Source organism: Chiloscyllium plagiosum, unplaced genomic scaffold (genome assembly GCF_037043375.1).
Source record: "Chiloscyllium plagiosum isolate Xiang-an unplaced genomic scaffold, Cpla_swu_hap1 HiC_scaffold_20, whole genome shotgun sequence".
Classification (NCBI taxonomy): domain Eukaryota; kingdom Metazoa; phylum Chordata; class Chondrichthyes; order Orectolobiformes; family Hemiscylliidae; genus Chiloscyllium; species Chiloscyllium plagiosum.
In genome coordinates this window covers 56,889,100-56,904,110 of record NW_028270158.1, presented here as the reverse complement: position 1 = coordinate 56,904,110, position 15,011 = coordinate 56,889,100, and the positions used below count along the sequence as shown (strand labels likewise).

Sequence of the window (15,011 nt, the reverse complement as noted above, 5' to 3'; positions counted from 1 at the left end):
ATGAAAGGTACAACATTTTTCAATGTCTTGAAATGTCAGTAACATAATATCAATGAATATAGTAATTTTAAATAACTAGCAAAGTTCTTTTCATAGGTATTCAATTTCTTTCTGCATCTTCGAGTTGACTCTCTCTTTCGTATTGGACTGCCAAATAAGGATAGAATAGTGAGATTCAGTCCATATTGTCTCTGTGGAAGCAGGTAGGCAATTTTTAGTTTCCATGTTATCCTTCATTCAATTCATTCTTTCAGAGTCTGTAACACTTACACCAGAGCATAGGGACAGAAGTGGACCATTGAGGCTCAAGCTGGTGGCTAATTTTACATCAACACCATGTGCTCCATGCCCTAGGTACTTTCATCTAACAAAAATTCAACAATATTGATCTTCAACATTTCAATTAGTTCAGCATTTACAGCTTTTTGAGGAAAGTAAGTTCTGGAGTCAGTTAGACAAAGGGTCAGTTAGACTCTAAACGCTAGCTCTTTTCTCTCCTTACAGATGCTGCCAGACCTGCTGAGATTTTCCAGCATTTTCTCTTTTGGTTTCAAGTTCTGGAGTCTATGGGTGGACTTGGGTCACATGACATAACATGACTACTTATTGATTTTAGAATCATAGAGCTGTACATCAGGGACACAGACCCTTCGGTCCAAATCGTCCATGCCGACCAGTTATCCTATAGAAATCTAGTCCCATCTGCCAGAATTTGGCCTGTATCCCTCCAAACCCTTCCTATTCATATACCAATCCAGATGCCTTTAAAATGTTGTCATTGTAACAGCTTCCACCTCTTCCTCTGGCAGCTCATTCCATACACTTACCACCCTCCGTGTGAAACAGTTGCCCCTTACGTCCCTTTTATATCTTTCACTGCACCTTAAACCTATGCCCTCTAGTTCTAGAATTGAGTTGACATTAATGTAACATTTTAGATATAGCATTAACTTGAATACAAGTTATAACAAGCCATAATCCCTCAGCTTGATTAAGTAAAACCTTATTCCTTCAAAATCTCCAATGTTCACTGAATTATATTTTGTTGTAGTGAATCTGAGAAGAGAGGTTGTGAGAAAAAAGGACAAGGTACAGTTTCTCCACCAGCGGGAAGCCCTGCAGCAGCTCAGAATACCACCATTCGCATGGGCTATTTACCTTTCTCTTTGGCTTTTAATGCTCTTCTCCAGTGCCTTGAACATGTAAGCAAAATGGTTTCCTATTAAAACACGCAAATATGAAACGAGTTAAAATATTCCTTTAAATTCTCAACTGGCTGCTCCTTCTGCAGACCATGTACATTTACTGTGGCTAATGACTGTACCTAATTCCTGCTGAGGAAGCACTTTCCAAATGTCTTCTCATTTTCCCTCCATACTCCTCTTCCAACTCTTGATTGAAATCTGTCCAGTGTTTATCCAATGTTTTTGTTCCATGTGTCAGCATTTCCATACTGCTTATAATCATTGTGTTCCAGAGTATACAATTTTTTTTTCTTTTAAACTTGACTTGCTCATATCCCTCAATCCTGTCCTTAACCAGAGAATTATTTGCATATTGTTTAAAGCTGTGATTTGTGGGGTGAGCTGTTTCAGCTGGGATGCATTGTGATTTTTAAAACAACTTTAAAGTAATGCAGAGTCCCAAGGTGCCTTGCAGGAGAATCAAAGAACAATATGACCCAAACTCCAGCATTGATATTAGGTCAGATGACCAAACTTTTGTCCAAATGCGTAGGTTTTAAGGAGTATTTTAACAGTAAAGTGAGATAAAGGTACGGTAGGGGTATAATAAGGACGTTTTGTAGCTTGTGGGCTAGACAACTGAAGGTCCCGTTTCCAAAGATTGGCCAATTATGTTTGGGAATATATAAGAGGCCAGTATGAATGAGCTCTTGGATGTTAAGAGGGTTCTACCTTTGGAGGAAATTACAAAGAAAGGGAGGAACAAGATGACGTAGGGAATTGAAAATGGACATGAGAATTTTAAGATCAAAATGTTGCTTTACTAGGCGCCATTGTAATTCAGTGAACAAAGGGATAGTAGGGAAACAGGACTTGCTGTGAGTAAAGTTGTAGATGGCACAGTTTTGGATGATCTTCAGTTTACAGTAGACAGCATGAGGAAGATCAGCTAGCAGTGCATTGCAGTAGTTGAGTTGAGAGATAATGAAGAGGTGAATGAGAGTTTCAGCAGCTACTGAGCTGAGATGGATGTAATTGGGCATATTCAGAAAGTGGAAATAGTTCTCTCAGTGATGGCATGAGTACACAGTTGAAACCTTATCATCAAACATGGCACAAAGTGGTGAATAGACTGGCATAATCTCTGACTGTTCTGAAGGAAAAGGCTAAGAAACTGAGTTTTAGGAATGGACTGAAACAATAGTTTTGGTTTTCCTCATACTTAATTGGAGGAATGTTGTGCTTATTCAGTGCTGTATGGTGAATAAGCAGTCTGAGGGGAGTTCAGGTGAGGTAGAGTGGATGTCCATAACACCAAAATAAGTAGGAGCACAAGTAGGCCATTTAGCCAGTCAAGTCTGTTTCACTGTTTGTTGAGATCGTGGTTGGTCTTAATAACTCTCAACTTCGCCTTTCTGCCTCATCTCTCTCTCCGCACCTTGATTCTGCACTGATTGAAATCCGTCTACCTTGACCCTGAATATGCTCTGACACGGTCTGAGTAGCCCACTACACTAAAGAATTCCACTAAGTATTTTGTTCAGATAATTGAATGCTGGGTAACACAGTTTAGCCAAGCATCGGGACCTCACAATCTTGTCCGGATAACCTGAAATTCGGATAATCCAATCGAGGTTCCTCTGTATATCTTTCTTTAGATAAGGAACCAGACTTTTGCAGTATTCCAGATGTGATCCAGTGCTTTATATAGTTTTAGCAAGATGTCAATATTTTATACTCCATTTCGTTTTGAATTAAAGACCACCCCCCCCCCCCACAACAGTCCATTTGCCTTCCTGATTATCCACTGAACTTTGTGATTCACGTGTGAATGCCCCTTCTACTGCAGCATTCTCAATGTGTCTCAATTTTAAGTAATATTTGCTCCTCTACTCTTGCCAAAGTACATAACCTCACATTTTCCTCCTTTACATTCCAACTGCCAATCTTTTGCCCACTAACTTAACCTGTCTGGATCCATCCTTAGACTCTTCATGTCATCCTCACTATTCTCCTTCTCATCTGTTTTTCTGTCATCTGTAAACTTGGCAATATTATATTCATTTCTGTCATCCTAATCATTAATACATACTGTAAATAACTGTAGGCCCTGCACTGATCCCTGTGACACTCCATTATTTGCAGGTTGCCTTCCTGAAAATACTCTTTCAATCTTAATCTTGGTCATCTCTTTGTTTGTCAGTCCTTAATTCTTGCTAATATATTGCTACTAATATCATGGGCTCTTATCAAGCAGCCTTGCGTGTGGTTCCTTATCAAACACATTTTGGAAATCCAACTATATTTCTATTCTGCTTGTCTTCCTCTCAAAAAAAAACTCTAATAAATTTGTCAGGCATGACTTTCCTTCATGAAGCCATGCTGACTCTGCTTGATTATATTCTATGGCTTGAAATGCTCCACTATTATATCTTTTATAATGAACTCTAACATTTTCCCAATGGCCAATGTTAAGTTATTCGGTGTATAGTTTTTTTGTCTCCCTTTTTGAATAAGTTTGGTACATTGGCAATTGTCTTGAGAGTACATGTAAAAATTAAGGTGTTAAAAACTAAAATTTCTATTTTGAAAGTGTAAGACCAATTGGAAGCATTTTGTGTTGTGTTACCTTATAAATTCAATCAATTTGGTGTGATTTTCTTTAAAACATGCTTATGCAAATGGTAAGTCAGGACCTAGTATTGATCTTTCAAAGGTAATGTTCTGTTTATCACTTGCCTTTGATATTGAATGCACTTCATCCCCCCGTTGCCTTACCCTGCCATACTGCTATCGCTTCCTCCACTCTTATTGGTCTTGTTCCAAGCCCTTTGTTAATCTGATTTCCTGTGTATCCCTGTCTTAACAGCAACCTGTATTTATATAGCATCATTAAAGTAATAAAGAAGCTGAAGATGCTTCCCGAGGTGTTATAAAACCATGAGATGTTAGCACAGATGACCAGAGGTTTTGGCAAAGAATTAAAGTTTGAGTATTTTAAATCAGGAAAGTGGAAAGATGGTTGAAAGAATTCCAGAGCTTGGGGATTTGGCAGCTGAAGACACAATTGTAAAACCTTCAATTCCCCTCTCTGTTTCCAAAACCCCTTCCACCTTACTTTATTTCTCCCTGTCTGTAAGTACTCAAAACCTGCTTACGAAACTGTGCTTTTAGTCAGTGTTCCTGTTGTTCTCAGTGTTTCTTCTCTCCCTTTTCTTTCCTTTTATCCAGGAAATCAATTTTTTTTTAGCAATTTAAACAGCTTTGTTTTTTTTTTGTTCAATAGTCAGAGTGGTAAGAGGCCATTTGGCCTGCCATGACTGGGTGAGCTCTTTCAAAGAGCTGCCTAATATCCTGCTGCTTTCCTCCCCTTTCTCCAAAGTTGTGATACTTTTCCCTTGTGAGTACTTTATAAGTTATTCATTTGATAGCTACTGTTGAGTATAATTCCACCCATCTTTCAGGCACTGCATTCTCAATTGTGATACAAAAATGTTTCCTTCATTTCCCTGTGCATTCCCTTGCCATTGACCTTCAGCCTGTGTTCTCTGGTTTTTAAATCATTTTTAACCCATTTCTAGCTATCCACTCCATTAAAATTCTTAATTTTGAGCAGCACCTAAAAGTAGTTCAGTTTCATAAAGTTACATTCTTTTGGACTTTGGAACTGTCTGTTGAGGGTGCTGGCAAAGCAATCAAATATTTAGGATGATTGAGTATCTTTGTGACATTTGCAACTTAAAAGGTAATTATTTCTACATCTTACATTCTTTTGTTTGTGTTATTTTATTGTTTAAAGGAGACAGACTGGAAGGTGCTGAAACTTGTACTGGATAAACTACCCGAATTGCTGAAGTATAAGGGACTCATTCTGACCTCTCCATGCAGCGTAGACCAACTCTGTTCAGCTCTCTGTGCCATGGTAAAGTAAAATTAATTCAGTCATCTATACTCCATGATTTTCCTTATCTTTGCAAAGGAATCATGCTTGACTGGGGCTTTGACAGATGCAGGCAGTCCTTTGGTATCATTTCCATGCTGAAATTAACTAGATTGCAAAGTAATTGAAATCCTTCCATGTTCATGGCTGACTGGACCATCTGGGAAAATTATTTCTTTCCCTGCTATGTTGATTCCAGGAAGTAATTAATTAATTACATATTATTGGGAAATTAGTCTTGATCTGACCTCTTAAGGTTTCCTCCCACAGTCTGAAGATTAGATTAGATTAGATTAGATTCCCTACAGTGTGGAAACAGGCCCTTCGGCCCAACAAGTCCACACCAACCCTCCGAAGAGTAACCTACCCAGACCCATTCCCCTCCGCCCTACTAATGCACCTATCACTATAAGATGTGCAGGTTATATGGATTGGCCAAGCTAAATTGCCCGTAGTGTCCAGGGAGAAATAAATTAGGTGGATTAACCATGGGCGATATGCAGGGCTACAGAGTTGGGTTGGGGGTGGTGGTGGGTGGTGAGAGTGGGTGGGATGGTATTCAGGGTGTCAGTGTGGACTTGTTGGGCCGAATGGCTTGTTTCCACATAGTGGGGATTCTATGAATCTCATTTGTTGCTTATTTCAGACATGAAGACATTGCTTTACTATTATAAATGTTATATTAAACATTTCCAGATTGGTGAATGTGCTGTGTCTAGCCAGAAAAGACTTGCCCATGCAGTGTGGGCATGCCTGTCTTCGTACTGTGATAAAGTTTCTTTAAAAAAGGGGTTATTTCTGTTTTGTCGCACTTGCATTTCTTCTGTCTGGTTAGAGCTACATCAATAAAGATTGTGCGGCAAATAATCTGTACTGTGTGTCTTAGCTTATCTTGGAGGATACCCAAAGATGAGGTTTTCTCTTAAATTTGGCCGCATTATATCTGCTGTTGACTTGAATGATATGAACCCTTTAGGACTGAATTAATTGTGGGAGAAATTGGTGCACTCCGTGAAATAACATTTTGAGCAGGCTGTTAAATATCAAGCTGGTGTCGTCATGTCCGACATTTCAGACTTTATTTCCTAGGTCACAGACCGCCAGCTAGCAGAGAGGTTGAGGAACACACCTGATGGTTTCTCGCGCACTGATGTCCAGTTGGCAGTTGTCCCGGTGCTGACAGTCATTACCTCATACCATATTTACTTGGACCAGTCTAAACAGGTAAATTAAAATGTAGCTAAATGTGTTTTTGTTAGGCCATAAAGGGTAGAGAGAACAGGGAATTTATTTATTTATTTATTCATTCAATCATGGGACATGGGCATTGCTGGCTGGCCAGCATCTATTGCATGTCACTAGTTGCCCTCGATAAGGTGGTGGTGAGCTGCTTTCTTGAACCGCTGCAGTCCATGTGCTGTAGGTTGACCCACAATGCCCTTTCGGAGGGAATTCCAGGATTTTGACCCAGCAACAGTAGAGGAACAGCAATATATTTCCAATTCAGGATAGTGGGTGGCTTGAAGGGGAACTTGAAGGTGGTAGTGTTCCCATGTATCTGTTGCCCTTGTCCTTCCAGATGGAAAGGATCATATGTTTGGACAATGCTATCTCAGAATCCTTGGTGAATTTCTGCAGTGCATCTTGAGGATAGTGCACACTGCTGCTACTGAGCAATAGTGGTGAAGTGAGTGGATGTCGTGCCAATGAAGCAAGCTGCCCATTGTCCTGGATGGTGTCAAGCTTCTTGTATTGTTGGAGCTACACCTATCTAGGCAAGTAAGGGTTGTTCCATCACACTCTTGACTTGTATCTTGTAGTTGGTGGACAGACTTTGGGGAGTCAGGAGCTGAGGTTCTCGCCACAGTCGTCCTAGCCTTTGACCTGCTCTTGTAACCACTATATGTGGTGAGTGCAGTTGAGTTTCCAGTCAGTGGTAAACACTGCCCTGCCAGGCATTGATAGTGTAGGATTCAATGACAGTGACGTTATTAAATGTCAAGGGGTGGTGATTAGATTGTATATAAGTAATTAAATATGGGTTGCGAATGAATGATCAGCCAGATAAATCGATGTACATGACATCCTACTTTGCATTGAAGAGACAAACCTGCTCATTCGTATATTGCAATGAATCTACAACTTTGTTTGATCTACCTGGAGATTTAGTTTTAAGTTGGATCATTATTTCTCCTTGATATGGTTAATTAAGACTGTCCTAGAAACACCTGAAAATATTTAAGGCAGATCCAGAATTTGAAATAGTCCTAGAGTCTACTGCAAATTCAGTTTTAACTGCAGTGATTTAATGTGATGAGCATGAATGAAATTGCAATTTTATTACTACGTGACCATATTTCTGGCTAAGATCCCTGAATAACCAAAATGAATTGTCTTAATATGATCCATTGTTCTTTATATTTTGAGCAGCGTGAATTTGTTCATTGCCTTGATACTGGCCTGATCTACCGTTGTGCCAAACAGTGTGTAGTAACACTGACCATGTGTATCATCGAGATGCCCGACATAATGGTTAAGCTGCTTCCTGGCATTATTCTCAAACTGACTCATATCTCTGCCACCCTCACCATGGCTATCCCAATGCTGGAGTTTTTATCAAGTAAGATTATCTGGTTGCATTAGTGGCTCTTCTGTGATTGTAACTAGTGATGAGTGGGAGGTGTCATGTTTTATAATGCCGATCTGCTAAATTGCAATATCTACCATTTCCAACAACAGATAGTTGTTGTGATAGGGGCATTTGTTTTTGTTACTGAGTGAACAGAGGCACCCTGGCTCCAATTCTTTATTCAATTTGTCCCCCCTTATTGGTTGTATCAAGGTTAACTTCAAACTAAGGATCACTTCCTTCATGCATACCTTTTCCAATGTTAATGTATTTATGTTTTAAGAGGAACATAACCAGGCTTTATTGACTTGAAGGAAGAGTGAGTTTATTGGTTACTAAAACAAATAAAATGCAACAGAGTACACACAGATGAGAAATGAAAAGTGAGTAAAAAGCAAACAAGTAGTGAGGGTGTATGTCAAGCTTTGGTTTGTCCAGGTGGAATAGTAAGTTGGGTAATTCCAATGGCATTGACTCTGGCAGCTGAACAGTTTGTTTGGAGAGCCTGGGTTTTGCAGATTAGCGCAAGGGAATTGTTTGGTTTCCTATTCAGCTGTAGCTTTTGACTGGCAATTTGCTTTCAGCAATCAGAGAGAGAGAATTAGAGAGGGAGATGTGACTGTCATTTCCTTTTACCTGCAAGCACAGGCATGTCAAGCAGATGTTTCCAGCAGTAACCATCATGGCACACTCCAGCCCAAAGCAGGCTGGCATGCACAAACCAGAGGTGTAGTTGATTTTTAATCCTTTCTCTTGTGGAATACACCAATATGTTTTTCATACAGACTGATTTATCGCACAAAATGTGGAGAACAAATCTCTGAGCAGTAGACATGTAACACTCAGGTGATGGTTCAGGTTTTACGTTGTATCTCTTCCTTTGAAGCATCTTTCTGAAATTCCTTGACATTCTTCCAGGAGTGACATTCCTTTCAAGTGTATGGAATTGGAGAGACTGGTCAGTGTAACGTCAGCAGAACTTTGGAAGGAGTAGACCATGGCAAATTCCATATGTTAAAGCTTTAGATCCATGGTTACATTTGTAAATTGTAGTTTCATTGGTGGTGCTTGAGAAAATTGCATTCCTGAGCGTCAGAGTCAGAAGTTGGGTAAATAACCTAGCAGATAATCTCTTGTATACTTTGGGGGAGTAGGGATGGATGATACTTGATAGATCTTGAGAAGTTCTCAAGTTCTCTAAAATGCACAAGATGCATCTTACCTCCACACAGCTGGAGTTGAAGGGATGGTGAAATGAATTCCTTTGTTTGAAACCTTGATTCTTGGGATTTGTTCTTGGAGATATTCACAGGCATATTTCAAATAACAGTAAGCATGGAAAAGGCATGAAAATTCAGAGGCAATGAGCTATGGACTCCTGCAAGCCTTCCACCTTCCTGGAAACATTAGACAGCGCCATTCCACAGTTGTCTGCTGGAATAGTCACCAATGGCAGAGGTTCTCTTCCTGGGGGAGCTCAAACCAGAGAGAGTGCAATACCATAATAAGGGGCTTCCTGTTTAAGATGAAAATGAGGAATTTATTTCTTGACAGTTGTCAGTCTTGGAATTACCTACCCCAGCAAAGTAGTATGCTGGGTCATCAAAGACTAAGAGAGATTTCTGATCTATAAGGGTAGCAAAGGTTGTGAGAAGAAGACAGGAAAGTGGAATTGAGGTGACAATCAGATCAACATGATCCGTTGTATAATGCAGTCGGTCTGAGGGGCTGAATGGGCTTACTCCTGTCACTTAGGATTTTATGTTGCAGTTTTACTTCCATTAGGCAAACTGATAATGCTTCTCAGAATTAAAATTAACCTGTAACTTCCTGCTCACTATTGGGCAGTGCATCAAATTGTTCTGTAACCTCAGGGTGCAGAGTTTTGTGATTTATTTGCTGGCTACTCACTAATGCATCCTCGATTCAGACAGAGAAGTCAAGTGACAACATATTGCTGTGGTCATGTAATGCAAATCTTTTGAAGTATAAGAGATTTAACATGTGTGTTCCCTTACAGCTTTGGTGAGACTTCCTCCTCTGTATGCCAATTTTGTGGCAGAACAGTATGTCAGTGTATTTGCTATCTCCTTACCCTACACTAACCCTTTCAAGTAAGTGTTTAATTTTCTCAATTTTTAAAGAAATTTCAGAGCCTTTTAAAATAATTGCTCATGTACTTAGATATAGCTATTAATTTGGCATTATAATTCTTGAATTTAAATTACAATAGTATAAACTCATGTAAACCTGGGTCTAGTTCTTGACACTTTGAACTGGTATGAAGATGGCTATCAAAGCTTAGGAAGTTTTCAATGATATTTCCACTTTGATTTTATTCTATCATTCCTAGGTTCAACCAATATATAGTGTCTCTAGCACACCACGTCATAGCCATGTGGTTCATTCGTTGTCGGCTTGTGTTCCGAAAAGATTTTGTCCGGTATATCACAAAAGTAAGAATCTTGCTGCTTTACAAGTTGATCCTTCACTTAGTGTGTTGGTTATTAGTTACTGGCATCTATTTTTAAAGAACCAGTGTACTTTGTAACACAATTTGAATTATACATTTGTGAAAATATTTTGATTTGTTTTATACACTAACGTTGAAGATTTTAAACAACCTTACTCGTCATAAGTCTGACCACCATTAAAGTGTTTTGTGAAAGTACCTTGATAGTTGAGAATTTTTATCACTGAATTTTAGGTTTAAAAAACGGTGTGCAACTTTATTTTGTGGTGTTGACAATGAAATTTACATTTGCGGGAGCATTAATTGTTGCTCTCTCTAGGATGCATTTAGAATCTTGCAGATCTCATATACAAATTACTTTAAAGAAAGAACTTGAATTTGTGTAATGTCACTTTACAATCTCAGAGCCTCCTGAAATATTTTACAGCCAATTTGTTAATTTTGTAGTATGTGCTGTATTTTGTTGAACAAATACTCAGCGGTGTCTTACCAGCAGCTGGGAAATAAATGATCAGTTTGTTCTGTTTCTTTGTAATGTTTTTTCCAAGGCACCAGTAGAATGTTCCTGCCTATCCATGCTGTAAATCTCCATAGTTTTATTCCTTATTGTCTATAATCTGCTTCGAATAGCTTTTGTCTTGTCTCTCTTAGAATAAGTAAACATTTTTGGCTGCATCATCTGAGTATAAAGGTTATAAAATTGGCTGTTCTGATTGAATGTAGGATAGGAATGTGAACTGAAATTATATGTTATATTATTAATTTTTAAAATTTTAATAATCAAGGGCCTACGGTCAAATGCCTTATTACCATTTGAGGACACACATGAACCCAGCAGTTTTCGAGCCCGTAGCACAAGCTTGAATGAAAGACCCCTGAAAAGGTAGGCTAATTTCCAAAATTGGGAGCATACTTTTATTATAATGCATGTGTGGTCTGAAGGTAAACCATAACTTTATTGAAATGTGTAATGGCAATTCGAAGATAACAAGTGAAATTTTATATACAACACTCTACATCAGTATGCAAGTTGATGTTTTGCAAATAATGTCTCTTGAGCTTAGAAGCTGATTCACCATTATGGTCACTAATAGTAATTTATTTAAATTTTGCAAGAAAGCTCACTAATACTTCTAATGACATCCAAATGTACTTTGGGTGGAGTTGGAAAATACTGAAGTGTTGAAGAATTGAACACTTGATGTCAACACTGAATATTCATCTGTTGAACACAGCTAGCCAGGTGTGGGTGAAATGCAATGTTCAACAGGAAATCTCAAATTGAAGCAGAAAATACTAGAAATGCCCAGCAGGTCTAATGAAATGGGTCACAACCTGAATTATTAACTATCAACTGACCTGACAAAAGTTAGAAATGTAATGGGTTTTAAGTAGATCAAATTGGGGACAGTGGAAAAAGAACAAAGGGAAGGTTTCTGATGGGAATGAAAATGGGAGACACTAAATGAGGTGGGTAAGATCCATGTTGGGTAAGATTGCACATTTCTCTTCTCATTATGGCTGATGATGTATTCTTTGCACAGCAGGTACGGGTTTGGTTGGCAGAGCTTGTTTCAGATTGAGTCCTTGAACCGAAAGATCTTCAATCCCATAGGTCTGGGTTGGATTATCTGCTACATAAATCCCTTCCAATTAAACAGTGTTAATGACAGAATAGCTTCTAATGCAGTGCTCCCCAAACATTTTCTCCACTGTGATTCCTTTTTGAGACTTGGATATTGCCATGACCCCTTGGTAAGAACTGGAGGATTGTGATAGTGAGTGGAGAAGATCGATGGGAATAGGAGGGAGTTTGGAGCTCATGACTAACATTTCAGCATGAGCCTGCTTGGGAGTCTGAACCCCTGCACCCCCACCCCCACCCCCACATTGGGCAGAGCAATTCTAACTCATACCACTGAGGGCTCACATAAACATGCTCCTGAGAGGTTTCAGAGAATTTGGGACAATGCAACTGATCTTAAATGTTCTCTGTATGGATCCATTCATTTTGCTGCTGAATTATGCAATAATAAAGCCAAAAAATGTGTTGCTGGGAAAGCGCAGCAGGTCAGGCAGCATCCAAGGAGCAGGAGAATCGATGTTTTGGGCATAAGCCCTTCTGATTCCTGAAGAAGGGCTTATGCCCGAAACGTCGATTCTCCTGCTCCTTGGATGTTGCCTGACCTGCTGCGCTTTTCCAGCAACACATTTTTCAGCTCTGATCTCCAGCATCTGCAGTCCTCACTTTCTCCTAATAATAAAGCCAACCATGCCTCACTGTGATCTGTTCTGAATGTGGTCTTCTATCATCTTGCTTCAGTGTTCAGTATTTATGCATTTTTAGCCAAATTAAAATTGTGCTTTGCCCTGTTTCTTGATTTTTGTATAATGTATAGTTGGACTGTGCATAGTTTGATTTCTTTTTTGTGTTCAACTGTAAACAGATGTGTAAGGTTGGAATATGAGCATTTGAAAGGAAGTGATTTTTAAAGAAAGTATTTTTAAACGATAATCCAAGGCAATGATCTCGTCTTGCATTCCCACTGAATTGCTTCTTACTGGAAGTCCAGCTAAGTTAATGGGATGCAAGAGTACAATATCCATTTGTCACTTGAGCTCAGTCTGAACAATGCCAGAGTAAGGGTACTCTATGCATTCAGGTGGAAATCTGCTCTCGTTATTTTAACTCTCATTTACTGTTCTAAACAGTTTAAACCCATATATTCTGTGCAGTTTTCCTTCATTTATGAGGAGAATACTCTTCACACAAGTACATTCTAAGTTTGACCTCTCGTATCTCTTATGTAACTTAAAGGCCATTGTTCCATAATTTATGTGGAGCAGCTGGTACTTCACTTCACTTTCCTTTCCACTAATTATGTAACTCAAGGCTTTAAATGGGCCATAACTTGTTTATAGTGCCAATGACTCAAATTTCCCAACTAAAGTTGTTCGCTGTGTTATGCATGCTGAGATTTATGGGCGTTTATATTTCGTTTGTAAAACCCTGCAGAGTTCCCAGTTAGCCATGAAACAAATCCACATTAATTAATTAGGCCTGTCCTCACTGTATTAGCAATTTATCTCTCCCTGCGTACAATTGTGTTGTCAAAATCTGAAATGCCATTCCAACCTTAATTTTCTGTATTGCTTGTTCTACCAATTGTAATCAATATTGTAATAGGAATTTGTATATTCCTTTGTTGTGTAGCATATATATGCTGTTTGATCTAATTTGCTATTTTGTCATGTTTCAGATTTTGTTTAATGCTTTCAAGTTTTTATTTCCCCCCTCTTTTGTTCTTCTATCTCTGCTGGTGTTTGCTTCCCTCACTTCACTTATCTGGGAACCCCATTCCTGGCCTGTGACCTTTGACCATCAACTCCTCCCAATGGCTCCTCTGCCACCTGCGGTGTCTTTGGGTTGGTGCTTGTAGCTTGCGAGCCACAAAGCCCCTAAAGCCAGGCTTGAATAGTTCCCAAATAAAAGATATGAAAGACCTCTCAGCAGTCGAGGCCTTCCGATCCCGCAGCATCAGTGTTTCAGAACATGCAGTCCGCAGGTAGAGGCATTACAAGAACCTATGGTCAACAGAATTTCATTCTGGGGTTTCTGCATGCTGGGAGGCTTGCATGACGTAGTAGTAGATTTTAAAAGTATATATACTTTTTGCTATTTCAATGAATACCTAATATGTGAATTTTGATCTGGATTAATATTAATTTCACAAATGTAGATTATGTTTAGGTCAGTGGTTGTCAATCAGGACTTGAATTTAGTTTCCAGCTCTTGAGATCATATGGCTGTGTAAATACAACTGTAATCTCGATAGGCAAAATTGTCTTTCTGGGCTTATTTTAGTCTAAAACATTTGCTTTATTAAAGAACTTCATTTATTTAGAATCTTTCAGTTTCAGGAAATCCCAAAGCATTTTACAACCAATTACCTTTGGAAGTGTAATGCAGAAAAATAGCAAATTGCAGCTAGTGAGGAACAATACTTAATTGTATCTCTTCTTAATCATACTTGAGTCAAATATGCTTTTGTGATAAAAAGGGTAATGTCAGCTGCCTGACCTGTTAGTTTTTTTTTCCAGATGGATGCTGTGTTCCCTATTATTTTATTTGTCCCAATGTCTTTTTAGTATCTTATGTGTGAATAGTTGGTGCTACCATTTCAAATGTGCAAAAGTGAGGGAAAGGGAAAAAAATTATAACAAAGATGAAGGAATAAAAATCTTGCTCCAGTTGGTTTACTTTATTCATTAGCTGATTGCAGGAAATACATTTGGTGGATCCCTACTAAAACTTGTTTATTCAAATGAAGGGCACAAGATTGAATCTACAGAACAGGAAGTGGTTTTGATACTAAACTCACCTTCAGAGTTAAGCAAATACAGTGGGACAGCAATTACCTCTCAGCAGATGAACTACTCAGTGAGCCACTGATATATGCCTGAAAGTAGCTTATAACGTAGATCCACACTTTTATGAAATCCTCCAGTATCAACACATTCCTCCTTGTGTAGCCATACAAATGAGCTGAGGTATTAAACTGAAGTTGCTCCATTTCTCATGATTTAGGATTGTTGATTAATATTTCTGGAAGGCCTGGAATTATTTTGCCACTGCTTTACTGGGGTATTTGTTTTGAGATTACCTCGATGTGAAATTTGTACCATCTCTTATCCTCAAAATTCATTTTGAGGATATGTTTTATTCATGGCCCTTAATTTCTGAATCAATTCCTGTGTATATCTCAAAACTGGTTAAATTAATAC

General features: G+C 38.8%; 1 protein-coding gene across 8 annotated transcripts in view; it reads left to right on the top strand.

The window, feature by feature from the left end:
• The window catches only part of tsc2 (TSC complex subunit 2), an 81,278-nt gene that overhangs the window by 33,564 nt on the left and 32,703 nt on the right, over window positions 1-15,011 (top strand). For 5 of the 8 annotated variants that reach the window (XR_015760596.1, XM_043711189.2, XM_043711190.2 and 2 more), the window contains 9 exons: window positions 97-203; window positions 1,052-1,202; window positions 4,984-5,106; window positions 6,214-6,348; window positions 7,555-7,744; window positions 9,774-9,867; window positions 10,107-10,209; window positions 11,012-11,109; window positions 13,667-13,792. Coding sequence is in view for 7 of the 8 variants with exons in the window: in XM_043711189.2 (XP_043567124.2) it covers window positions 97-203; window positions 1,052-1,202; window positions 4,984-5,106; window positions 6,214-6,348; window positions 7,555-7,744; window positions 9,774-9,867; window positions 10,107-10,209; window positions 11,012-11,109; window positions 13,667-13,792 (1,127 nt within the window). In the remaining variant the exon portion in view is untranslated. The remainder of the gene's footprint in view (window positions 1-96; window positions 204-1,051; window positions 1,203-4,983; window positions 5,107-6,213; window positions 6,349-7,554; window positions 7,745-9,773; window positions 9,868-10,106; window positions 10,210-11,011; window positions 11,110-13,666; window positions 13,793-15,011) is intronic. The other 3 variants (XM_043711192.2, XM_043711191.2, XM_087997975.1) reach the window with 1 other exon arrangement.